Genomic DNA, 26,524 nt, shown 5'->3' on the forward strand with positions numbered 1-26,524 from the left:
GGGTGATGTAGGCAGGCTAAGCATCAGTGGTTTGGTGATCTGGTAGTTTCCTCTCTCCAGTTGCCCATCTGAAGTCCACTGTCCTCCTGACTCTGCTGAGAGTTTGTATTGGGTATTGATGAGAGATGTTCTCAAAATAAAATTCATGCTTTGTTTGTGGCAGAAGTTATTCTCCTCTTAGGAAGATGTCATGCTAGGTGTCAATCTCACTTTCCACCAAGCATTACCCAGGTGTATAAATCTGTGGAGGTACATGAACTTAGGTAGAGAACAAGCCCCAGTGATACAGTGCTCACTAGACAGGTGCCCCTGATGCTCCACCCGTACTTAGGCCATCCCAAGAGTCCTGGGTTGAGAGGTGGGGCCCTAAGTACCTTGGAGGCACACTGGGAGGCCTTGTGCCATGGATTAGTGGCCATTGGTGGCCATTGACAGGATATGGGCAGGAATATGCCCTAAGGGTCAGCAAATGTCACTGTCATGAGGGGTCAGGTCAATCCAAATATGTGTGGGAGGTGCTATATGCATCAGAAAACAGGGGCATATCTTCCTCCTCGCCATAGTTATGCTGCTCAACCAACAGGGACTGTGCAGCTACCTTTGGAGGGCCACCATAAATAGAAGAATGCAGGCATATATACACATACATGCACACACATACACACTCACTTGCACGCAACCGTATATAGACACATATTTATATATGTATACACATATATATTTTATACATGTAGACACATATATACACATTTATACATACATGTATACATTTAGACATACACCTGCATACACATGCATATGTGCACATACATTCACACATATGAACATATTTATACACATATACATTACATCCATTTCTCACATATATATACATGTGTGCAGTATATACATACACATTTACACATGTATCAGAGACACATATACACACATATTTACATGCATACACATTCACATATACATACACATCCATACTTATTTATACATGTCATACAGGAGCACAGTTTCTTTTTTTTTTTTTTAAGATTTTATTTATTTATTTGACAGACGGAGATCACAAGTAGGCAGAGAGGCAGGTGGGGTGGGGGGAGTAGACTCCCCACTCACCAGAAAGCCCGATGCGGGACTCGATCCCAAGACTTGGGATCATGACCTGAGCCGAAGGCAGAGGGTTAACCCACTGAGCCACCTAGCCACCCCCCAGCACAGTTGTTTCTATTAGCCTGGGCAATTGTGGGTTTAGAAGACGGTGTACCAGGAATGGTCTGCTTGTCTGAGGGGTAGTTGAGAGCAGACCTCAGTGCCCTGCAACCTGTAATCAAACCTGGGGCTGTTGCTTATACCAGGTCTCAGTCTCCTTCCCTTTATTTTAAGGTGGGTGTACCAATAATCCATGTCTGGTGGTTACATGAGCATTATGAGACAGAAATAAATGTTCAGCATGGGCTTGGCTGGTTGCATAGGCTACAGGTGGTATGTTTGGACTCTAGAGACCTTACTAGCAAGAGCCCAGACTCATTTCAGGAGGTTGAAGGGAGGTAGTTATCACAGCTCTGAGAAGAGAAGCTATGCCCAGCACAGTGATCACTTTTTGGGCGGTATGGAGATAATATGAGAAACATCAGGAAATAGGCAAGCTACTTTAAGTGGTCTAATTTCTGTCACTCAGGCTAGGAGAGGGTTGTAGTGTGACACACTACTGGGATGAAAGAAGCATGGCATCCTCTAGGTCAGGCTGCTGAAGTAATGCCAGTGCTTTCTTGTCTCTCTGACCCTGATATCTCCTAAGACATTCTTCTTCCTAGGAGAGTGAAGGTGAGCTGGTGGCCATGGTGGCTTTCCCTGGCTCACTCACAGGGCAGCTTCCTGGTGATACTTCCTCACAAGAGGTGGACACTCCACATTATGAGGATGAACGGTACCAATGATGATAGCGGGTATTCGTAATGAAGCAGCTGTGGCTGCAAGTCTCTCAAAACAGCATTTTTTGGTGATTTTATGATGTTACTGTACTTTCATATGCATCTTAACTTGGGTGATTAGACAACTGCCTTTGGATCTGATTTTTGAGAGTGGAATCCCATTTAAAATCTTCATTTCTATCTATGTCTTAAAACTTGACTCTATTTTGAAGACTAATCTTCAGTTCTCTTTGTGAAGCTTCATCTAGCAATTCTTGTGGGAAGTCCTCTGGTATCCCTCTGTCTGTTTTTTTACACTTTTACTTTGTGTTATGCTTGTTGGAGATTTACCTGCTCAATTAGGGGATGGGCCAACCAACTCAATTTTCATTATCCCCTTCCCAGAACAGTGCCTGGGTTAATACTCACAAAAGAACAACTGTAGGCTATTATGAAATATAGAATTCCAAAATTTAATATTTCTTAGCTTGGAATTTTGTCTATGCTTGTGAGCTTTCTTAATTTGAGGCATATACATCTGTGAAAAATGGAGAAATAGTATTGTAACATTTCATAGTATTATTATTTGCCTTGCATCTACTCATAGTTTATAGAGTATATGATAGGGTGGAATTATTTAGGGGGTTTATGGATTTATTTTCATGTTCTCCAATCAACTCTTACTGATTGCTATCTTTAACTGGCAGATTAACATTTGGTCAATTAGCCCTAAGGCCAACAGTGCTGGTAGTTAGACTGAAGTTGGGCACTGTATGATTCCAAGTTTAGAAGGGTCATGAACAGCCTATCAGCAAAGGCCCAATTATTTTTCTATGTGAATGTACTGTAATTAGAACACAGCTGTGAGAGTTGGTAGTTTACAAGTGTCTAATGAGCTATTTCCTTCCCCACTCACATTAGTTGGGGAGTTAATTGGGTCCATCTGGTGTATAATCCACAGTATCCTTGATATCTGTGATTTTATAAGCCTGTGGCAGACTTGGACTCTGGATTCACAAGGGGAGCTTTGGTGCTTGAGCTCAAAGAAGAACTGTAGTGAAGTTCAGGAAGGGTGAGGCTGAGCTGGGCAGGAGGCTGCTTTGTAGGATTCTGCTGCAGGAGCTGAATCTTAGGGCTCCGAGGGAGCAGCAGAGTGTGAATGGTCCAGGCCATTCATCATCCGGCCAGCATATGAGATCCTGTTCCTGAGAGCAGTCCCAGTGCAGTTGGGCCACTGGGCATCAGATAAGAGAGGTCTTTCTCCATCTCCATCAGGCAAGAGGGGTTAGGCAGCCACAGAAGTCTGGCTTTTATTCTCAGAATGCATTCTGGAACATTCTGCAGAATGGTGTGCCAGAGAATACACAGCTGTGGGAAAGGTAGCGTGTGTCACACCTGGGGACGTGTGGACCAGAGCTGACAGAAACGGCGCAATCCTCACATGAGCAGGCCCTGCCTGCCCTCTGCTGGCAAGTGCCCCCAAAGTCCCAGCTTGTGTGTGTCCACCCTTCAGAGGCTACTCTGGAGCTTGGCCTCCTCCCTCCCAGGAAGGTTCTGGAAATATTTGCTTCTGTGATCAGGTTTATCCGAATTAAAAATAAGATAGGATCCAGCGAAGCCTCAAGGCGTGGGGGGGGGGGGGAGATGGACAAATGTCTTCGCCAATTTTTCAACCACACTTGTTGCTTGCCTAGAGAGTTTAACATACTGGAAAGTGGTCGTGCTGGCAGACGGCGAGCTAGGTTGTCTAAGCCGTTCTCCCTTTCCTCGGGATGTCAGCGCACCGATACGACTTTCTTTGTGTGTAAGACCTGGCGGATCACCTCACATCTCTTCTGGGGAGACTCCACAAGCGTCCACAGACCCCACACTGTCCTGCCTTAAGTCGTGTGTGCCTCCTTGCAGGCGCACTACGTCCACAGAGGGCTCCCTCCTGCCTCGACCCCTCCGGTAGAGGCCCCGGCTGGCTGTGCTACCTCCATGCCAGGTCCGAGGTCTGCTCCGCTGTGGGCATGAGCCTGGCAGAGCCCCCGACACCGCGCCACGGGTGGAGCTGAGCTTGCACCCAGCCCAGAGCCTCTGTGCCAGGTTCTGCGGGACTGACACCAAGGAGGACCTGTTGGGAGGCGGGGTGGGTGGGTGGTGGTGGTGGTGGTGGATAGGACAGGGCCTAGGGGCAGGATGGGAGAGAGATGGAACTGGATGGGGCTGGATGAGGCTGGGTTCAGAGCCAGCATTAGTTGCGTTGTATCTCCAGCGCTGCTCCTCCCCTGCACCGCCCAAGGTGTTTGTTTATCTGCATGGAACACATCTGTGTGATGGGTGTGGATCTAAGACCTTAGTACAGAAATAACCTCATTGCTTTATTTTTCAGCGTTACTCATTTTTAGCTACTCAGTTTTCTGCAGAGCTACTTACTCTGTTATCTTCTCACCTAGGAGATGGGTATAAAAATGCTAGTTTATATAAATTACAAGGTTTAAATTAGTTTTTAAAATTGTTTTCCTTGTGTTGCAATATATAACATAAAAGTTGCCATTTTAACCTTTAAGTATACAACTACTTGTATACTTAAGTGGTACTAATTACATGTGTGCAACCATCACCACTATATAATTCTAAAACATTTTTCTCTCTCTCCACAGGAGCTCTGTATCCAGTAAGGAGTAACTCTCCCTCCTCATTTCTTGGCCCCCAGTACCTCTAATCTACCTTCCATCTCTAATAAATTTATCTATTCCAGATATTCCATATAAGTGAAATCAAGCAATATTTGTCCATTTGTGTCTGGATTTTTTACTTAGTAACAATATATATTTTTTAAAGTTCATCTGTGTTGTAGCACGTATTAGAACTTCCTTTTTATGGGTAATTAACATTCTATTGTATGAATACAAATTTTGTTTATCCATTCATCTACCTACCTGTAGACACCTGGGTTCTTTCCACATTTTGGCTACTGTGAATAATGCTGCAATGAACATTGTCATACAGTTATCTGTTTGCATCCCTGTTTTCAATTATCTTGGATATCTACCGAGCAGAATTGCTGGGTTAAGTGGTAACTTATATTTGCTTTTTGAAGATCTGCCAAAATACTTTTTACAAATATTTCCACACTTTATATTACCATTTGCAATGTATTTGGGCTCCAGTTTCTCCGTTACTTGCCAATATTGATTATTTTCTGTCCTTTTGATTTTAGCCATCCTTTTGGGTGTGAAGTGATATCTCATCATGGTTTTGATTTGCCTTTCTCTAATGATGTTGAGAGTCTTTTCCTGTGCTTCTATCTTCTTTGGAGAAATGTCCATTCAAGTCCTTTGCCCATTTAAAAATTGGGTTGTCTTTTGTTAAGTTGTAGGAGTTCTTTATATATTCAGAGTATTAAATCAGATATATATGAGTCAAACAATTTATCCCATTAAATAGGTTGTCTTTTCAATTTCTTGATCGTGTTCTTTGATGCACAGAGAATCATTTTTTAAAATTTATTTTTCCAGTTTTACTGAGATACAACTGACAGAATTTAATTTTGATGAAGTCCAATTATCTGTTTTTTTTTTTTTTTTCTTTTCATGCTTTCAGTGTCATATCTAAGAATCCATTGCCAAATCTAAGGTCATGTGGATTTACCTCCATGTTTTTTCTAGGAGTTTTATGGTTTTATCTAAATATATGCTCGATTTTGAGTTATTTCATAAGGTATAAGGGATCCAACTTTATTCTTTTGCATGTGAGAATCTAGTTGTCTTAGCCCCATTTATTGAAAAGACTGTTCATTCTCTATTGAATAGTCTTGACACTGTTGTGGAAAATCAATTGGCCATAAATTATGGGTTTATTTCTGGATTCTTAATTTTATCCCATTAAGTTTATATGTCTATCCTTATACCAGTACCACACTGTTTATAGTACTGTAGTAGTTTATAGTACTGTAGCTTTGTAGTAAGCTTTGAAATCAGGAAATCTAAGTGCTGAAACTTTGTTCTTTTTCAAGGTGTTTTGGTTTTTTTGGAGCTCCTTGAGATTGCATGAGTTTGAGGACTGGCTTTTCCATTTCTGCAGAAATGGCCATGGGAACTTTGATAGAGATTGTATTGAATCTGTAGATTGTTTTAGTAGATTGTAGTATTTCTTTTAAAGATTTTATTTTATTTATTTGACAGAGGGAGACACAGTGAGAGAGGGGACACAAACAAGGCAGTGGGATGGGGAGAAGTAGGCTTCCCGCTGAGCATGGAACCTGATGTGGGGCTCAACCCCAGGACCTTGGAATCATGACCTGAGCCAAAGGCTCAGATGCTTAATGACTGAGCCACCCAGGCACCCATGCCCTAGGGAGAACTGACATTTTAGCGTTATTAAGTATTTCTAGCCATGAACATGAGATGTCTTTCCATTTATTTAAGTCTTTTTAATTTCTTTCAGCTATGTTTTGAAGTTTCCAGTAAACAAATCTTTCACCTCCTTGGTTAAATTTATTTAATTAATTAATGAATCATTTAATTTAATTAACCATTAAATTAATTATTAAATTTATTATTAGATAAATTTATTTTATTCTTTTGGTTACTATTGTAAATGGAATCATGTTAATTTATTTTTCAGATTGTTCATTGCTGGTATGGAGAAATACAATACACTTTTGTGTTGCTATTTCACCTGCAACTTGCTAAATTCATTTATTAGCTTTTTTAGTTTTCCTATGAAACAATTTTTTTGGGGGGATTTTCTATATGTAGGATCATAGGATCATATCATCTGCAAATGAAGATAGTTTTACTTTCTCCTTTCCAATTTGGATGTTTTTAATTCTTGCCTAATTGCTTCGGCTGGAACTTCCAGTACAGTGTTGAACAACAGTGGTGAAAACAGGCATTCTTGATTTGTTCCTGATCTTAGCAGGGAAGCTTTCAGTCTTCTCCCATTGAATTTGATGTTAGCTGTGTGTTTTTCACAAATTCTTTTTACCATATGAGAGAAGTTCCCTTCTATTCCTAGTTTTCTGAGTGTTCTTCCTTCTCCCAGAGAAGTTATGCTTAAGATGGAAGATGACAAGAAGACGTAACCACTGGGGAACAGTGGCTGAGACCATGTTGTTCCCTAGAGACTGTTAAAGCTAAAAGGATTTTGTGCTCCCTTGCTTTGCCGCTTGCCGGGAGCCCCCCCCCCCTTCCCCGTCAATCTCACAAAACAGACCGAGGGTTGCTAGGGGGAGGGGGGGTTGGGAGAAGGGGGGTGGGGTTATGGACATTGGGGAGGGTATGTGCTTTGGTGAGTGCTGTGAAGTGTGTAAACCTGGCGATTCACAGACCTGTACCCCTGGGGATAAAAATATATGTTTATAAAAAATTAAAAATTAAAAAAAAAAGCTAAATGGAGATGTATTTTGGAAAGATTTAAGGATGATACCATGAGCAGATGTTGATACCACGCTGGAGAGTATGAGATTCATCTTCTGTGCCAGTGTTTCTCACAGTGTGGTACTATTTCAAAATGCCTTGGGTGTTGTAAAAATATAGCTCCCTGAGCTATCCACTTTTCTGAATCAGGATCTGTAGGATATGGTCATGGGAGATTGTTTTGAAGCAGAGTCCCAGAGGGTTTGCTTGTAGGCTTACAGTTGGAAGCACTGTCACAGAGGAAGAGAATGGAATGAGAATGGCAGGAGGAGGATGTGTTGGCAGACTTGGGAATGGGAATCTAACACCCTTGGAATTTTCCTGATAATTCTAGGACCCCAGAGTTTAAAAAGAGGGTGATAAGAGGGAAACTTCAGCAAGTAGATTTTAGGAGCACACTAATCATTTGTAGGCATGCTGATTTGAAGTGTGAGCATGGCCAGACCATATTGTTGTCTATACATAGACATAGCTGTGGCAGCATCCCATCTACTGTGCTTAGGTGCATGGGAGATGCTAAAACATGCTAGTTTCTCCTACCCCATGGAATGGATGGCTTTCCCTGGCTCTAATCATGTGAGTTGTTATAGCTGATCTTGTCCCTCTATCTTAAGCTTGGTGTTGGTTTGTGCAATGCTAGGTATTGTTCTCATGGTATAGTTGAGGGGTAGATATATAAACAAGTATGCAAAGTGTGCAGTCAGTGACACTACAGAGGGGAGTGCAAGGTACAGCAAGGGCAGGAGTGGGATGAGCTCTCCTGGAGGAAAATGGATCTACACAAAGGAACGAAGAGTGCCAAGAATGTAAATGGTTTTAGTCAATATGTATATTTCTTCTTATTGTCTTTAAAAGATAATAATTTAAAAAATAATAAAAATGCAGTACATGTTTTATAACACATGTAAAAGTATGACAGCAATAGCACAAAGGTTGGGAAGAAAGAAAGGGGAGCATATTATTTTAAGTGTACCTTTGTGCATTATAGATGTATATAGTTATGAATACAAATATTAGTATTTTATGTTAGAGAGGAACAAGTATAATACAGTTTTAACTTAGACTGTAAGAAGCTAAAGATGTATATTGTAAATCCCAAGGCAACAACTAAACTAACAAGGAATTATAGCAAATAAGCCAGCTACAAAAGGAATAATATGGATCATACAGAATACTCAGTTACTGCAAAATAAGGCAGAAAAAGAGAAAAAGGGAGCAAGGAATAGATGAATAAATAGAAAACAAATAGCAAGATGGTATATTTAAACCTAAATATGCAATAATCACATTATATGAGAATGGACTGAATACCTTATGTATAAAGGAACCCACTTTATTTATTTATTTATTTATTTATTTATTTGAAGATTTTATTTATTTATTTGACAGACAGAGATCACAAGTAGGCAGAGAGGCCAGGAGTGGGGGAACAGGCTCCCTGCTGAGTAGAGAGCCTGACCAGGACCCTGGGATCATGACTTGAGCTGAAGGCAGAGGCTCCAACTCAGTGAGCCACCCAGGCTCTCCCCCTCACTTTATTTTTTAAACAATATTTAATTAATTAGTTTGAGAGAGAGAGAAAGAGAGAAAGAACAGAAGGAGAGGGGGAGGGAGAAGCAGACTCCCCACTGTGCAAGGAGCCCAACACAGGGCTTCATCCCAGGACCCTGAGATCATGACCTGAGCCGAAACTTAACTGACTGAGTCACTCAGGGACCCCTAAAAGAACCCACTTTAAGTATAAAAGCACAGATAGGTTAAAAGTAAAAAGAGGGAAAAAAACATACAATACTAAAATGGATACAAGAAAAGTAGAGTGGCTATATTAATATTAGAACAAGTGGATTATAGAGGAAAGAATATTACTAGGAATAAAGATGGCCATGTCATAAAGGGGTAATCTATCAAAAGGGCATAATACTTTAACAAAATAATTTTTAAAAGACTTTATTATTTTTGTGAGAGAGGGGGAGAGAGAGAGAGAGTGAGAGAAAATGAGTGGGCAGAGGGAGAGGCAGAAGCAGGTTCCCCGCTGAGCAGGGAGCCAGATGAGGGCCTGATCCCAGGACACTGGGATCATGACCTGAGTCGAAGGCAGAGGGTTAACTGACCAAGCCACCCAGGTGCCCCAAAAGGGGCATGGACTTAAGAAGAGCTATGACATTTATGAAGCAAAAAGTGATAGATCACAAGAAGAAATAGATTAACCCAAAATCATAGTTGGAGATTCCAGGACCTTCTCTCATTAATTGATGGAACCCCTGAAGCCTGGAATTATTCAAATGTATGTCACACACAGGGGAGAGATTTGTGGTGTATAGAGAAATTTGGCGCAGTCCCTCATTCTCTGTGATGTTTCTAATCCATGTGTCCACTCTAGGCCACCAGGATGAGTATCTCCTCTATGCAGGCAGTTTTCTAAGAAGAGCTTAGGAAATAGACTAAAATATGTTGCCAGCAGGGTCTATCTAGGAACATGAGATAGGGACGAAATCTGCCATGTACACTTGAATATCTTGTTGATTTCAAATTAAAGGTAGGTCAGAAAAGTTTGTTAAAAATAGCCTTCCTTTTTCTTATATGGGATATCACTGCTGAGCATATGGTATACATGCACACACAGTATCAAAAATATTAACAAAAAGTGTAAAATGGTCTTCCAGAGAGCTGTCTAACCCATCAAAATAATAATGATCTTATGTTTCGTACGGTAATATATTAAGACACTTACAGTTAATCTGTATTCCTATTAACAATGCTGATTTTTTTTATCCTTGGACTCACACATTCATTGGTCTACCTGGGAAAAATGACTATGAAAGAAAAAAATCTAGCTTTTTTCTCAGGGCCCATACTCCTTTCATTAACGTGAGGTCTTATATCATCTCCCTTGAAAACACACAAGTCTCTCTGGTTTGTTTTGGGAGGAGTATACTTTTGTTTTTTTAGGTAATAGAATAGAAATGACTTATCTCTTTAAAAACCAGACTTGTCATAAGCCTATCCAATGTTAATGATTTATTTTCTGAATTTTCCAGCCAATTGGAGTGAATGTTAGTCTGATTTCCTCTCACAGGTTTTTTTCTGATTAAAAAAATCTTTCCAAAACGGATTTTTTGCTTATTTGGTTGAGATTTTAACACTTTTTATACTGCAGTGAATTTTCCAAATGGAAGTCTTTCCCATTCCAACCATCTGCTTTGAAAAAAGGGATTGCATCTTTTACGTCCAAAGTATTACTTAGCCCAAGGACCAGCACTTCTATCTTGCTACATTTGTGTTAACCCTGGAAAAAATGGGCACCAGTCTTTTTTTATTGTGATTTTTTTGGGGCTATACTGAACAATCACGCATGCTTGGCTTTATTACTAATATGTCTACTTTGTATGCCTCACTGGGCCCAGTCACCACCTGACTGTTGTAAGCCCATTTTTTTAAACTACAAACCTGAACTGTAAACTGCAAAAATCACACCACCAGGCCAACTAGCTATTTGAACTATTTTCCTTGGGGGAAATAATTCAAATTGGATCTTGAATGCATCTGATTGTTTTTAATTCAACTAAATCCTTAAATTGTCCTGGTAAACCTCTGTCAAAAAGACTTCCCCAAGCCTTTGGGTATCCTGTTAACCCTTTGTGTGATGAGTAATATCCATTCATATTTAACATTCTTGTGTTAACTGTACTTACACATATTATGGGAAAATTTTTAAACAGTATCTAGAAATTCTTTTTAATATCAAGTTGCACCATCTGTAGCAAAACTAGTTGTTTAAACAAAGATTAACATGAACATTATTTTGGCAAACAGAAAGTGACAGGACTATTTATTTATAAAGAATGAATTTTTAAAATTCCCTTTTTCTATTTCTGCATAATGTACAGGACCTCTTGGTTTGGTGACTCTTTTGAGACTTAAGTGGTTCTGTAATACCTATTTTCCCCTTTGGCTTGCTTGGTTTTAGGAGGCTTTTAAAAATAATTATTTCCTAGACTAACTAGGAATGATAAGTGGAAACAATCAGTTACTTGAAAATATCATGAAATACATATTTTAAATATATTATGAGAATATATTATTTTCATTCTTTATTTAGGGATATCAGTACAGCTTTCCATCTTACCATTTTTTGAATTCCAATTTTCTACCTGATCATCTCTATGTTATTTCTTTTCTGTGTATAACTTCCCTTCTGTTACAACTGATAAATTCATTTTTCCTTTTAAATAGTTATATGGGGGTGCCCGAGTGGCTCAGTTTGTGAAGCATCTGCCTTTGGCTCAGGTTGTGATCCCAAGGTCCTAGAATCAGGTCCCACTTTCGGATCCGTGCTCAGCAGGGAGTCTGCTTCTCCTTCTCTCTCTGCTGTTTCTCTCTCTCTGTTAAATAAATAAATAAAATCTTTTAAAAAATAAAATAAAGTTAAATAAATAAAATCTTAAAAAAAAAAAAGAAAAGAAAAAGAAAACGGGTGCCCGGGTGGCTCAGTGCGTTAAGCCTCTGTCTTTGGCTCAGGTCATGAACTCAGGGTCCTGGGATTGAGCTTCACATCGGGCTCTCTGCTCAGCAGGGAGCCTGCTTCCCTTTCTCTCTGCCTGCCTCTCTGCCTGCATGTGATCTCTCTCTCTTTCAAATAAATAAATAAAATCTTTTAAAAAAATAAAATAAAGTAGTTATATGCAACTGATAAATTATTGAACACAGCATCTGAAACTAATGATTTAACTATATGTTGACAGATTGAATTTAAATAAAAATAAAATAAAATAGCATGTAATATTTTATGTAGATAAAATAATATATGTGATGTGTCAGTAAGTTACTTTTTAATCCCCCATGATCTTCTTCATTATTTCTTATATTCCACATTTGAGTGAATATCGGTAAGTTATGAAGTTTAATTTTCATAAACCAATTGGCACCTCTTTTGCCTGATCCCTTTGCTTCCTAATACGGGGACTACTTCCTGGAACTTTGTATTTATAATTCCTCTGTGTGTGTGTTTGTATACACATCTCTCTCTCTCTCCCCATCTCTTTATTCTATCTAAAACCATGTAAAAGGATCCTAAACAAGCTTATTTTTAAGCTTTATAGAAGTTACATCTTACATGTATTCTTCCGTGAATTCCTTTCTTCACTCAACATTATGTACCTAACACTTACCCTTATTGCTTTCTTTAGCTGTAGTACATCCAGTTACACTGCTGTGTAAAATTTCATCTGTATGAATATTCTATTGCATATTGATTTTGTATCTTCCAACTTTGCTGAATTTGAATTTATTAGTTCTAACAGTTGTGTGTGTGTGCATGCACGTGTGTATAATCTTTAGAATATTCTACATATAAGATCATGTCATCTGTGAACAGATAATTTTATGCATTTCTTTCCAATTTGGATGCATTTTATTTCTTTTTCTTGCCTATTGATCTGGCTAGAGCTTTCAGTACTACACTGGTTAGAAGCAAAACAGGTATTCTCAAATTGTTCATCTTAAAGGAAAATCTTTCAGTATTTCAGCTTTGGGTATGATGTTAGCTGTTTTTATGGCCTTTATTGTGTTGTAGTTTCCTTTTATTCTTAATTGCTGAATATTTTTATAAGGAAAGTGTGTTGAATTTTGTCATATACTTTTCTGCATCAATAGATGATCATGTGTTTTTTTCCTTCACTCTGTTAATGTGTGTTTCATCAATTGATTTTCATATTTTGAACCATCCTCGAATACCAGGAATTAATTCCCCTTGGTCATAGTGTATAATCCTTTTAATATGCTGCTGAACTGACTTGCTAGTATTTTGCTGAGGATTTTTTGCATCAGTATTCACCAGGGATGTTGGTCTGTGGTTTTCTGCTCTTGTAGTGTCTTTGATATCAAGGTAATGCTAACCTCACTGAATAAGTGTCCCCTCTTTTTCAGTTTTTTAAGAGAGTTTGAGGAGGTGATGTTACTCCTTCCTTAAACCTTTGGTAGAGTGCATCAGCCAAGCAGTCTGGTTCAGGGCTTTTTGTTGTTGTTGGGAAGTTTTTTTTTTTTTTTTTTTAAATTTTATTTATTTTTTTTAAGTTTATTTTCAGTGTTCCAGAATTCATTGTTTATGTATCACACCTAGCACTCCATGTAATACATGTTGGGAGGTTTTTGACTACTGATTCTATTTCTTTTTTTTTTAATTAAATTTATTTATTTTCAGCATAACAGTATTCATTATTTTTTCACCACACCCAGTGCTCCATGCAATCCATGCTGTCTATAATGCCCACCACCTGGTACCCCAACCTCCCACCCCCTGCCACTTCAAACCCCTCAGATTGTTTTTCAGAGTCCATAGTCTCTCATGATTCACCTCCCCCTCCAATTTCCCCCAACTCCCTTCTCCTCTAACTCCCCATGTCCTCCATGCTATTTGTTATGCTCCACAAATAAGTGAAACCATATGATAATTGACTCTCTCTCTGGCCATACCACCCTGAACGCACCCGATCTCGTCTGATTCTATTTCTTAATAGTTGTAGGTCTATTCAGATTTTTCTTTTTCTTCATTATCAGTGTTGGTAGGTTGTATATAGATAGGAATTTACCCATTTTGACTAGGTTATCCAATTTGTTAACATACAATCATTCAAACTATGCTCTTATAATCTCCCCCCCCCCTGTAAAATGGTAGTAATATTCCTGCTCTCATTTCTGATTTTAGTGATTTGAGTTTCTCTCTTTTTTTCTTAGTCAATCTAGCTAAAGATGTGTCAATTTTATTGATCTTTGTAAAGAACCTACTTTTGGTTTCACTGATTTTCTCTATAGCTTTACTCATCTTTATTTTATTAGTCACCTCTCATATTTATTTTCTTCTTTCAGATTTTGGGTTTAGTTTATTTTTCACTTTCAATTTTTTTAAGGTGTAAATTTAGGTTGTTGATTTGAGATCTTTCTTCTGTTTAAATGTAAATACAGCTATAAGTGTCCCTCTTAGTACTGCTTTCGGTTCATCCTATAAATTTTGGTATGTTGCATTTTCATTGTCATTTGTCTCAGGGCATTTGTCTTAAACTGTATTAGTTTGCTAGGGCTGCCATAACAAAGTGACATGGAAAGGGCATTTTAAACAACAGAAATTTATTTCCTCATAGTTCTGGAGGCTGTAAGTCCAAGATCATGGTGCTGACAAGGTCAGTTGCCTCAAATGCCTCTCTCCTTGGCATGCAGATGGCTGCCTTCCTATTGCCCCTACACACTATTATTGTACATGAATCTTTGATGTCTCTTTCTGTATCAAATTTCCTCTTCTTACAAGGACAGTAGTCAAATTGGATTAGAATCCACCCTAATGACCTCATCTAACTTAATCACCTATTTAAAGATAACTCCAAACACAGTTATATATAAGATACTGGGGGTTAAAACTTCAACGTATGAGGGGCTTTTTTGGTTGGAGGGCATACACAATTCAGCCCACAGAAGATATTTTCTAATTTCCCTTGTGATTTCTTCTTTCACCCATTGGTTGGTTGAGTGTTTGGTTTAATTTTCATGTATTTGTGAATTTTTCAGTTTTCCTTTTGCTATTGATTTAAATAGCAATAAATTGGAAATTTAGGGAATTTCTATTCCCTATAGCTATAAAATAGCTATAAAACTAGCTATAAAATAGATATTTTATTGATTTGCTATTGATTTTTTTAAAAGATTTTATTTATTTATTTGACAGAGAGAAATTACAAGTACACTGAGAGGCAGGCAGAGAGAGAGAGAAGGAAGCAGGCTCCCTGCTGAGCAGAGAGCCCAACGCGGGACTCGATCCCAGGACCCTGAGATCATGACCCGAGCCGAAGGCAGCGGCTTAACCCACTGAGCCACCCAGGCACCCTGATTTGCTATTGATTTAAAAATAGTTAATTTTACTATGATCAGAAAAGATACATTGTATTATTCCAGTCTTTTAAAATTTATTAAAACTGGTTTCATGGCATAACATATGGTGGATCTTGGCAAATGTTACATGTGTACTAGAGAGAAATGTATAATTTTGCTGTTGTTGGGTAGATTGCTCTCTGTAGGTTTTTTAGGTCCAGTTGGTCTATAGTGTAGTGTGAGGCCTCCAGATCCATATGTATCTTTTGTTTGATTTCTAACCATTATTGAGAGTGGGGCATTGAAGTCTCTAGTCATTATTGTGGAACTATCTATCCCTTCAATTATAAGTTGTCTGCCTCATATCTTTTGGAGCTCTGATGTTTGGTGTATATTATTTACAATTTTTATCGACAGCATATAGTTGAGTCATATTTTTTGTTTTGTTTTGTTTTGTTTCCGTTTTAATCCTTTTGATTATATGCCTTTTTAAAAATTTTTTTATTTATTTTTTTTATTTATTTTTTATTTATTTATTTATTTATTTTTTTTGCTTTATAAACATATATTTTTATCCCCAGGGGTACAGGTCTGTGAATCACCAGGTTTACACACTTCACAGCACTCACCAAAGCACATACCCTCCCCAATGTCCATATATGCCTTTTGATTGATAAGTTTAGTATATTGGTATTTAAGGTTATCATTCATAAAAACAGAACTACTTTTGGCATTTTGTTTTCTGTTTTGTCCCTCATTTCCTTCATTACTGCCTTCCTTCGTGTTTAGTTGACTTTTGTAGTGACATGTTTTGATTCCCTTCTCATTTTCTTGGTGTATGTTTTATTATATTTTCTTTGTGTTTACAGTGACAATTAGGTATGACATTCTAAAGTTATAACAACCTAATTTGAATTGATACCAACTTAACTTCAACTGCATACAAAAATTCTGCTTCCCTGTAGTTCTGCCGCCCTTTGTTATCGATATCACAAATTACCTTTTTCTACATTGTGTACCCATTATCATAGATTTATAATTTTTTATGGACTTATTTTTTAAATCTTGCAGAAAATAACTAGTTCTGTGTTAGGCTGAGGAAGTGGGAAACAGCCTTCATGATTACAACTGATTATAGACATTGTCTCTGAGCAGCCTGAGCTATAGGTTCTCTTTTTTGCAGTTAAATAAACTTAAAAGCCCAGTTATGCTTGCAGAGAACAAGGATAGTTTCTCTGAAGCTCTGTGTATATCTGGGTGAGAAATCACAGTTTCCTCCCAAATCTTCTAAAAAATGGCACATGAGTGGGTGGCAGGTTTGCTGCTCACTTTCCTTCCTCAGATCTGCTTTCTGTCAATGGACACACTTGGCTGTTGTCCGTGTGATCACTTTTGGGGCAAATCCAGCTTTTCCTAGCCTGCTGGTTTGCTTTTTTCCTTCTGGAAAGGTATCTTGGACCAGCGAATCCAGGATAAAATAGGCCAGAAACAAGAGTCAGAGATAGAGAGGGAAAGACAGAGGAAGGCAGTGGCATCATTTTGCACTCCTTGTTACTGGCTCTGGATTCCCTGCCAAGCAGAGCTGGCTTCTGTCCTGTATTGATGGTGTCTACATGATACAGAGATTGAGAAAGAATGACATCAAACCTCTTTCTCTACACTGATGATCAAACCATTACCTCTCCAGCATGTTCTTTGCATTAATCATTGTCTCATATCTGGTCTTTAGAAATGTGAATCTTCTCAGAAGTGTTTATTAGGTATTTAATATTTTTAACATTCTTAGATACTTTTTTCCTTGATAAAATGACATAAATACCATAGGACTACCCAGTGTTTGGATCTAGAAAGAACTAGGGTGTCTGGAGCTAAGATAACGGTTATAGACAGTTGAGGGCTGGGAGGTGTTGCAAACACACTGTATCCATCTTGCGGGTTGGCATTGATGGGTCTTATTTACAATCATGGCAGCAAGGTTTCTTGATAATGGTGGACCTGAATCAATTCTAGCTGTTTAAAATTTACTGCTTAAGGGACAAGGGGTGTTAGAGAGGAGAAGGGAGTTGGGGTAAATTGGAAGGGGAGGTGAATCATGAGAGACTATGGACTCTGAAGAACAATCTGAGGGGTTTGAAGTGGCGGGGGGATGGGAGGTTGGGGTACCAGGTGGTGGGTATTATAGAGGGCACGGATTGCATGGAGCACTAGTTGTGGTGAAAAAATAATGAATACTGTTTTTCTGAAAACAAATAAATTGAAAAAATTAAAAAAAATGCCAAAAAGAAACCCAAAAAGTGTGTCATAAGCTCCTAAGACAGATGTCACCCACATATCTGTTTCTCCACAGATAAAACAAAATATTTAAAAAACAAAACAAAAAAGAAATAAAAAAAATAAAATGTGGCTAATACCCAGGGCTTTGGGGACAAGGATTTGTTCTCTTCTATAACTGAAAGGCATAGTAAAGCTCTCTGTGGACCATAAGCACCAAGATACTTCTTGCCCAGTGACTCCACTTCTAGGATTCTGTCCTAGGAAACTTTTGGAGGCACATACAAAGACTTATCTACTAGGACTTTCATAATGTTTGTTACTATATTAGTAAAGAAGTAGAAATTCCCTAAATTTCCGATAGCAGAGAATGGTTATGCTTAATATGGGGATCCATGTAATGGAATATGAATATTGTAGAATAACATTTAATAACACAGAAATGTTAATGACTTATCTAAGTTAAACAATTAGAGAACAAAGCAACTTATTTGTTTGAATGTATGTCTGGAAACTCATATTTGAGGATGACTTTATTATTTTTTTTATTATGTTCAATTAGCCAACATATAGTACATCATTAGTTTTAGAAGTAGTGTTCAACAATTTGTTAGTTGCATATAACATCAAGTGCTACTTTAAAACTATTCATTTATATGTAGAAAACTAAAGACTGAAAGGAAGTTCTTTATTTTTTATTTTTTAGCTCTTTACTTAAATTCCACTTAGTTAACAAACATTGTAATATTCTCAATATAGTAATTCAACACTTCCACACAACACCTGGTGCTCCTCATGACAAGGGCACCCCTTAATCTCCATCACCTATTTCACCCATCCCCCACCCACCTTCCCTCTGGTAACCATCTATAGATAAGCTTGTACCTTTGAAATACAGAATTATATATAATAATTTTATCCGTTATCCTCTTCTGTAGTTTCCAAATTATCCAAATAAGTATTGCCTGCTTATAAGTTTACAGGCATATATGAATTTTACACATGTATACACAGAGTTGTTGAGACACTAGGAAAATAGACACTTGAATTTTGTGAATTTTGACAACAACCTGGGCTTAGATATGAAGTCAGAGAAATGTCAATGAGAGTTTTTTTTCAGAAGGAAAAAAGTTCAGGGATAATATAGATCTCATTAATATTTTCTACCTTAATTAAGTCAGAAAGAAAAATCACTGTGAAATACGTTTCTTGGGTAATCCTGAATCTTTTCTATATGCAGTTTGTGAGTTTTCTGTCTTCCAGGACAGAAGGTCAGGGATCCTGTGAAGTAACTTGGTCTGAAGCCCTCTCTGAGCCTCCCTTCTTTCCAAAAATGAAATGGACTGGGAACAATGGAAAATAATGCCCGGACAATGTAAAATTAAATTTAAATTTGGAATAGCCTGAAGCCTTTGGGAAATTTCCCAGCAAAACTAATTTTATTTTTGGCTATTTAGAATCATAACTAAATATTAAAAAGCTTAGAAACTACTTCCTATATACTTAACTACAATTATAAAATACTGTGTGTAAACAAAGTGCAATAGAAATGTTAAAAAATGAAATCAGCCATCTGTCCCTCTTTTGCTCAGCTTCTTTATTCTCTGTCATTTGGTCTTCTATATCACTAATTCTTTCTTCTGCCTCATTTATCCTGGCAGTGAGAGCCTCCATTTTTGATTGTACCTCATTAATAGCTTTTTTGATTTCAACTTGGTTAGATTTTAGTTCTTTTATTTCTCCAGAAAGGGCTTTTATATCTCCCGAGAGGGTTTCTCTAATATCTTCCAGATGTGTTCACCTCAGAGAAAATAAAATGGACTTTTGACTTTTCCCCATTTTTGATTTTTTTCCTTCGTGGCCATAAGGTGAATTCTCAGCATTGCACAATGTGGCACTGCCATGAGCTTTGCGGAGAGCCTGTGGATAATGCTTTCTAAGGAGCAATGGCACCTCCACTCTCTTGAACATGCTCTGCTCTTCAGAGGGTAGGTGGTATTGCTGAGCACATTTATTGATCTGATAATGATTTACAAAACTGTTTCATGGAGTCAAAAAGGCAACTCATGCAAATAAGCTATGATTACTGGGATTAAACGAATTCATTAAGTGTTTAAGCACTGACATTGAACAGGGTACCAGTCAAGGTACCCGATAAAACAAGATGGAAATATCATGGCCGCCATTCATAAGAGGCTCACAGTGTTATAGAAATAATTGAATTGAATTGAAGCCAAACTATGCTTACCATTTATATCTCCTAATTTAGTGTGACTCACTTTAGTGAGTTTTTCCTTTTAATCCACATTATACAGCTGAGAAAATGGAAGCTCAGAGTGGTTAAATAATGTGAGTGAGGTCTCGGTAACAGTCACCTTTCCCAGGAATGCTATCTAACAGACCACCCCAGGGAGTAATGGAAAACACTGGTTATTAGTTGACTCATTGAGACATTTATCTAAATGTGCCTAAGGCCCTTCTTCATTTACAGTTATGAGACATGAAAAATTTAAAACCCAACTAATTGTTTAAACCACTTTGAACAGCTAATAGTTAAAGTGTATAAATTATTAAATCACTCAAGTGGAATTCGTCTTCCATCTTTGCTCTCATGTGTGCTAGTTAGGGCATCTATTCTATACCTTGTTCTCTGCTGTGCTCTTCTTCCTGGCTATTTAAGCTCCTGAAGACAGAGTCCTCTCTTATCTGTGTTCCCCAGTAAAGTATGCAGGGCTACCCAGAGGTGTACTCAGAGAATACATTGCTGGCCCAAGACAGACTCCCTTCCAGGCTCTGGTGTGGAATGGTAGGTGTGGTTGGGCACAGCTCAGGGCCCTGGTTTTATCCACCCACGAGACCAGTGTCTTATTGTCTGTTGTCACAGGTGCATGCTGGAATGAAAGGAGAAAGAGGGTGGAAATATATTTTTTTCCTTTCTCTGCCTTTACTGTTATTGTCCCTGGTGAGTGTTTTACGGCATCCACAGCAGCTCTATGTGGCCTGGGATCCTTTAGGAAAGGCAATGTATTTGTGTGTAAAATGACATATTCCCAACAGTTAATAATGAAAATTATTACTGCAGCTTTTCATGAAAAGCTAGTTGCTTTTAAACATCACGTGTCCTTGAATGAGGATCATATATACTTGTGGGCTCTCTTGTGCTCTCTTGAGCTCCTGATTTGGATAAGTTTATGGTAGCCCTTCCTCTAGTGCAGGCCAGCCCAGTGGAGGGGGTGTCCCTATAGTGTGAACCTTTGCTTTGTTTCACTTGTGGCTTCCATCCCCATGAGAGATCCATCGTTGCCATTTTATCATTTCATTTTGACCCCGTGGGTGCTGAGTTTTGCTGGTCTTCAATGGGGAGCCAGTAGGATTTTTTTTTTCCAGTAGGATATTTTAAATGTATGATATTTAAATACTGTGATCTTAGGAAGTAGAATTTTCCGAGTATAGAAAGGCCCATCAGACTCTGAACAGTTTTCTCCATGAAAAGTTCTGCATGGAATTGCAAAGCCTGAAAGTATTACTCCTACAGTGTCTGGTTTCTTTCTTTTTTTTTTTTTTTTAAAGATTTTATTTATTTATTTGACAGAGAGAGATCACAAGTAGGCAGAGAGAGAGAGAGAGAGGAGGAACAGGCTCCCTGCTGAGCAGAGAGCCCGATGCGGGACTCGATCCCAGGACCCTGAGATCATGACCTGAGCCGAAGGCAGCGGCTTAACCCACTGAGCCACCCAGGCGCCCCGGTGTCTGGTTTCTTATGTGTTTCTGTTTTGCATTGCCAACCTGGTTTATGCTGGCGAGGAGAGTTGTTTCTTTTTTTCTTCCCTTTTCTTTCTTTCTTTTTTTTTTTTTTTTTTAGAAGAGTTGTTTCTAATGGTCTCTTTTAAACTATAGCTTTTTACAATTCAGTTATAACTTATGTAAAATTTATCACTGAATTTCAGGCATGTTCTTGGATATAGCCCCAATTACCAGTGAACACTTCCACCATTTTTGTGTTGGTGATCCTTTTTCCTTCACTGTGTCTTTCAGGTCTCACTCTTCTTTACCTCAGTTCTTCAGCTCCAGGTCAAAAGACCCCTATTTTACAGAAAACACCCCTTTGCTGAGAAATTCCTCACAAGAGAAAAGGTGAGTTTCCCCCCAACCCACTTGTAAAATAAGAAATCTCTGAGCATTGCCCTTGGCATTTATGTTGGAGAATTTCTCCCCGAGATGTGAATTTTCACCTGGCATATTGTTTGGTCTCTGCCAGATCCTTGTCAGTTCAATGTAGCATACATTCATGATTCTAGTAGTTGTAGTCTATAGCTTGTGAATTTCCTTGAGCATATCCCTGTTCCCTTAAATAACACGTGTACACATTCATGCATGTACACAGCTCTGATGGGCCATCTTACCAGGCCAGGGATTCTGAGCTGGGTGAGGAAGACACAGTCCAGAGTTATTTTTTGTTGTAACTGCTGGAGCAGGGGTACTACTGGCATTTAAGGGTAAAGGGCAGGGATGCTGCTTAACATCTTGCAAAGCACAGGACACTTCTCCACAAGAAAGGATTATCTGTCTCAAATGTCATTAGCGATGAGGTTGAAAATGTATGATTTAAGAGGAACCTCCACTTCCTGCAAGTTTGAAGGTCCTACTGGGGACAGATAGGATTGTTCTGGACTCTCTGATCAGAGCTGATCTGGAGGATAACTCAGTCCCCTAGGATAAAGGGCCCTGATCCAGGTATCCAAGCTCATCTCTTTTTCTTTTTGCAGACAAACTTTCTGGAAGCCTGAACTGCCTGCTCAGTATCCCCTCACATCCCACACATTGCAAACTTGGTGGCTTTGTGACAGACCCTTCCTTTCCTGTCGCCTGACCCCATGCACCTGCATCAGCAGGCAGGCTGCTGTGTTACCTACACCTCCCTCCCTCCCATCCTCTAAGGAGTTGCCCACCATCTTTTCAGCCCTGTCTGCAAACATTGTGGGGGGGACTTCATACTTTATAGAGTGTATCAGAATTTTGGGGGGTACTTGTATGCAATGTGGATTTCTAGGCTCAGTTGCCGAAGACTCACTCCATTTAGATAGGGTGAAAGAATATGGGTTTAATCACCTCCCAGTGTAGGGACAGTCTCTGGCTCCCTCCGGGAGATTCCTGATGACAAGTTGTGTCTTCCTGCAAAAGTTCCCACTAAGGCCATTGACTAGACAAACTTCCTCCCCTTATTGCTCTCCAGGGAAGTCTCACTCAGAGGGGCTCAAATGTCACCATTGGTTCCCCTCCCAAATCCATCAAGAGTCAATTTTTCTGTGCTCTTAAATACCACACTCTTACCCATACTTTAGAACATGCCTTATGTTCCATAGTTATGCCTACCAGCCTACCTTTTCTTCATCTCACATCCTAGTGTCCAGCACAGCCCCTGCAACCAGGAGGATAACTTATTTTTTCTCCATTTCTCCTAATACATAACTTTAAAAACAAACACTTAAAACATCAATTCCTTTAATTCTTTCATTTGAATTACTTGATAAACCATGAAAAACCCATAACAAATATCATCCTCATTGGGAAAAAGCTGACAGCCTTCCCGTTGAGATCAGGAACACGACAAGGATGCCCACTCTCACCACTCTTGTTCAACATAGTATCAGAAGTCCTAGCAACAGCAATCAGACAACAAAGAGAAATAAAAGGTATCCAAATTGGCAATGAAGAAGTCAAACTCTCTCTCTTCACAGATGACATGATACTTTATATGGAAAAACAAAATGACTCCACCCCCAAACTACTAGAACTCATGCAACAATTCAGTAAAGTGGCAGGATACAAAGTCAATGTACAAAAATCAGTTGCTTTCTTATACACTAACAATGAAAACACAGAAAGGGAAATTAGAGAATCGATTCCATTTACTATAGCACCAAGAACCACAAGATACCTGGGAATAAACCTAACCAAAGAGGTAAAGGATCTGTACTCGAGGAACTACAGAACACTCTTGAAAGAAATTGAAGAAGACACAAAAAGATGGAAGACCATTCCATGCTCTTGGATCGGAAGAATAAAATGTCTATACTGCCTAGAGCAATCTATACTTTTTTTTTCTTTTGAGATAAAGATTGAGGTTTTTTTTTTTTTTTAAACTTCTTTTCAGCGTAACAGTATTCATTGTTTTTGCACCAAACGCAGTGCTCCATGCAATATGTGCCCTCCCCAATACCCACCACCTGGTTCCCCCAACCCACCACACCCCGCCTCTTCAAAACCCTCAGACTGTTTTTCAGAGGCCATAGTCTCTCATGGTTCACCTCCCCTCCCAATTTCCCTCAGCTCCCTTCTCCTCTCATTCTCCCCATGTCCTCCATGTTATTTGTTATGCTCCACAAATAAGTGAAACCATATGATAATTGACTCTCTCTGCTTGACTTATTTCACTCAGCATAATCTCTTCCAGTCCCATCCATGTTACTACAAAAGTTGAGTATTCATCCTTTCTGATGGAGACATAATACTCCATAGTGTATATGGACCCCATCTTCCTTATCTATTCATCCCTTGAAGGGCACCTTGGTTCTTTCCACAATTTGGCAGCCGTGGCCATTGCTGCTATAAACATTGGGGTACAGATGGTCCTTCTTTTCACTACATCTGCATTGGGCTAAATACCCAGGAGTGCAATTGCAGGGTCATAGGGAAGCTCTGTTTTTAATTTCTTGAGAGAATTCCACACTGTTCTCCAAAGTGACTGCACCAACCTTCCCACCACCAGTGTAAGAGGGTTCTCCTTCCTCCACATCCTCTCTAAAACACATTGTTTCCTGTCTTGCTAATTTTGGCCATTCTAACTGGTGTAAGGTGGTATTTCAATGTGGTTTTCATTTGAATCTCCCTGATGGCTAGCGATGATGAACATTTTTTCATGTGTCTGATAGCTATTTGTATATCTTCTTTGGAGATGTGTCTGTTCATGTATTTTGGCCATTTTTTGATAGGATTATCTGTTTTGTGTGTGTTGAGTTTGAGAAGTTCTTTATAGATCCTGGATATCAGCCTTTTGTCTGTACTGTCATTTGCAAATATCTTCTCCCATTCCGTGGGTTGCCCCTTTGTTTTGTTGACTATTTCCTTTGCTGTGCAGAAACTTTTGATCTTGATGAAGTCCCAAAAGTTCATTTTTGCTTTTGTTTCCTTTGCCTTTGGAGACATATCTTGAAAGAAGTTGCTGTGGCTGTTATCGAAGAGGTTACTACCTATGTTCTCCTCTAGGATTCTGAGGGATTCCTGTCTCACGTTGAGGTTTTTGAGTTTATCTTTGTGTATGGTGTAAGAGAATGGTTGAGTTTCATTCTTCTACATATAGCTGACCAATTTTCCCAGCACCATTTATTGAAATAGACTGTCTTTTTTCCACTGTATATTTTTTTCCTGCTTTGTCGAAGATTATTTGACCATAGAGTTGAGGGTTCCTATCCTGTCTCTCTGTTCCACTGGTCTATGTGTCTGTTTTTATGAATACCATGCTGTCTTGGTGATCACAGCTTTGTAGTAAAGCTACATGGTGGCATGGTGGCATGCCACCAAGGTGGCATCAGCAACGTGATGCCACCAGTTTTGTTTTCCTCTTTCAACATTTCCTTAACAATTCGGAGTCTCTTCTGATTCCATACAAATTTTAGGATTATTTGCTCCAGCTCTTTGAAAAATACCAGTGGAATTTTGATCAGCATGGCATTAAAAGTATAGATTGCTCAAGAACTCCTCAAACTCAACACACACAAAACAGATAATCATATCAAAAAATGGGCAGAAGATATGAACAGAAAGTTTTCCAATGAAGACATACAAATGGCTATCAGATACATGAAAAAATGTTCATCATCACTAGCCATCAGGGAGATTCAAATGAAAACCACATTGAAATACCACCTTACACCAGTTAGAATGGCCAAAATTAGCAAGACAGGAAACAACGTGTGTTAGAGAGGATGTGGAGGAAGGAGAACCCTCTTACACTGGTGGTGGGAAGGTTGGTGCAGCCACTTTGGAGAACAGTGTGGAATTCTCTCAAGAAATTAAAAACAGAGCTTCCCTATGACCCTGCAAATGCACTCCTGGGTATTTAGCCCAATGCAGATGTAGTGAAAAGAAGGACCATCTGTACCCCAATGTTTATAGCAGCAATGGCCACGGCTGCCAAATTGTGGAAAGAACCAAGGTGCCCTTCAAGGGATGAATGGATAAGGAAGATGGGGTCCATATACACTATGGAGTATTATGTCTCCATCAGAAAGGATGAATACTCAACTTTTGTAGTAACATGGATGGGACTGGAAGAGATTATGCTGAGTGAAATAAGTCAAGCAGAGAGAGTCAATTATCATATGGTTTCACTTATTTGTGGAGCATAACAAATAACATGGAGGACATGGGGAGAATGAGAGGAGAAGGGAGTTGGGGGAAATTGGAAGGGGAGATGAGAGACTATGGCCTCTGAAAAACAGTCTGAGGGTTTTGAAGAGGCGGGATGTGGGAGGTTGGGGGAGCCAGGTGGTGGGTACTGTGGAGGGTACATATTGTATGGAGCATTGCATGTGGTGCATAAACAATGAATTCTGTTACACTGAAAAATTAAAAACTAAAAGAACTCATGTTTCATTTGAAAAGCATAATGTGTAAGCATTTGTCCTGGGCACATGGATCACAGAAACATGACCTGGGATGCCAAGCTGTTCCTTGTTGTTGCACACTGAAATAAAGTTCTTGGACACCAATCTGAGCAGTTGTACAGGGCTGCCTCTGCAATGGAGAGCAGCAGCAGCTGAGTCCTGCACATACCATTTATTTATTTATTTGCTCATTTATTTATTTATGTCAGAAATGCAAGGACAGATGCCTCCAAGTGTGGGAAAGAAGTACAAAGGGCAAAAATAATGAATGCTGTTATGCTGAAAATAAATAAATAAAAGAAACTGTAAGAAGTACAAAGGGATGGCAAATATCTTGAAGCAAATTTGCATTTTCCCATGTGCAAAGGCATGCAGGGAGTCAGTCATGGGATAAGGGAGGAGTGGGTTGTATGGGCTGGCAATTGCC

At 39.0% G+C, this 26,524-nt stretch overlaps 1 protein-coding gene across 7 annotated transcripts in view; it reads left to right on the plus strand.

Moving 5' to 3' along the window:
• The window catches only part of OCA2 (OCA2 melanosomal transmembrane protein), a 397,483-nt gene that overhangs the window by 49,943 nt on the left and 321,016 nt on the right, over nucleotides 1-26,524 (plus strand). For all 7 annotated transcript variants that reach the window (XM_082736012.1, XM_082736013.1, XM_082736010.1 and 4 more), the window contains one exon: nucleotides 21,467-21,565. In XM_082736012.1, coding sequence (XP_082592138.1) covers nucleotides 21,467-21,565 — 99 coding nt within the window. The remainder of the gene's footprint in view (nucleotides 1-21,466; nucleotides 21,566-26,524) is intronic.

This window comes from Mustela nivalis (assembly GCF_964662115.1).
Source record: "Mustela nivalis genome assembly, chromosome: 6".
NCBI classification, from domain to species: Eukaryota; Metazoa; Chordata; class Mammalia; order Carnivora; family Mustelidae; genus Mustela; species Mustela nivalis.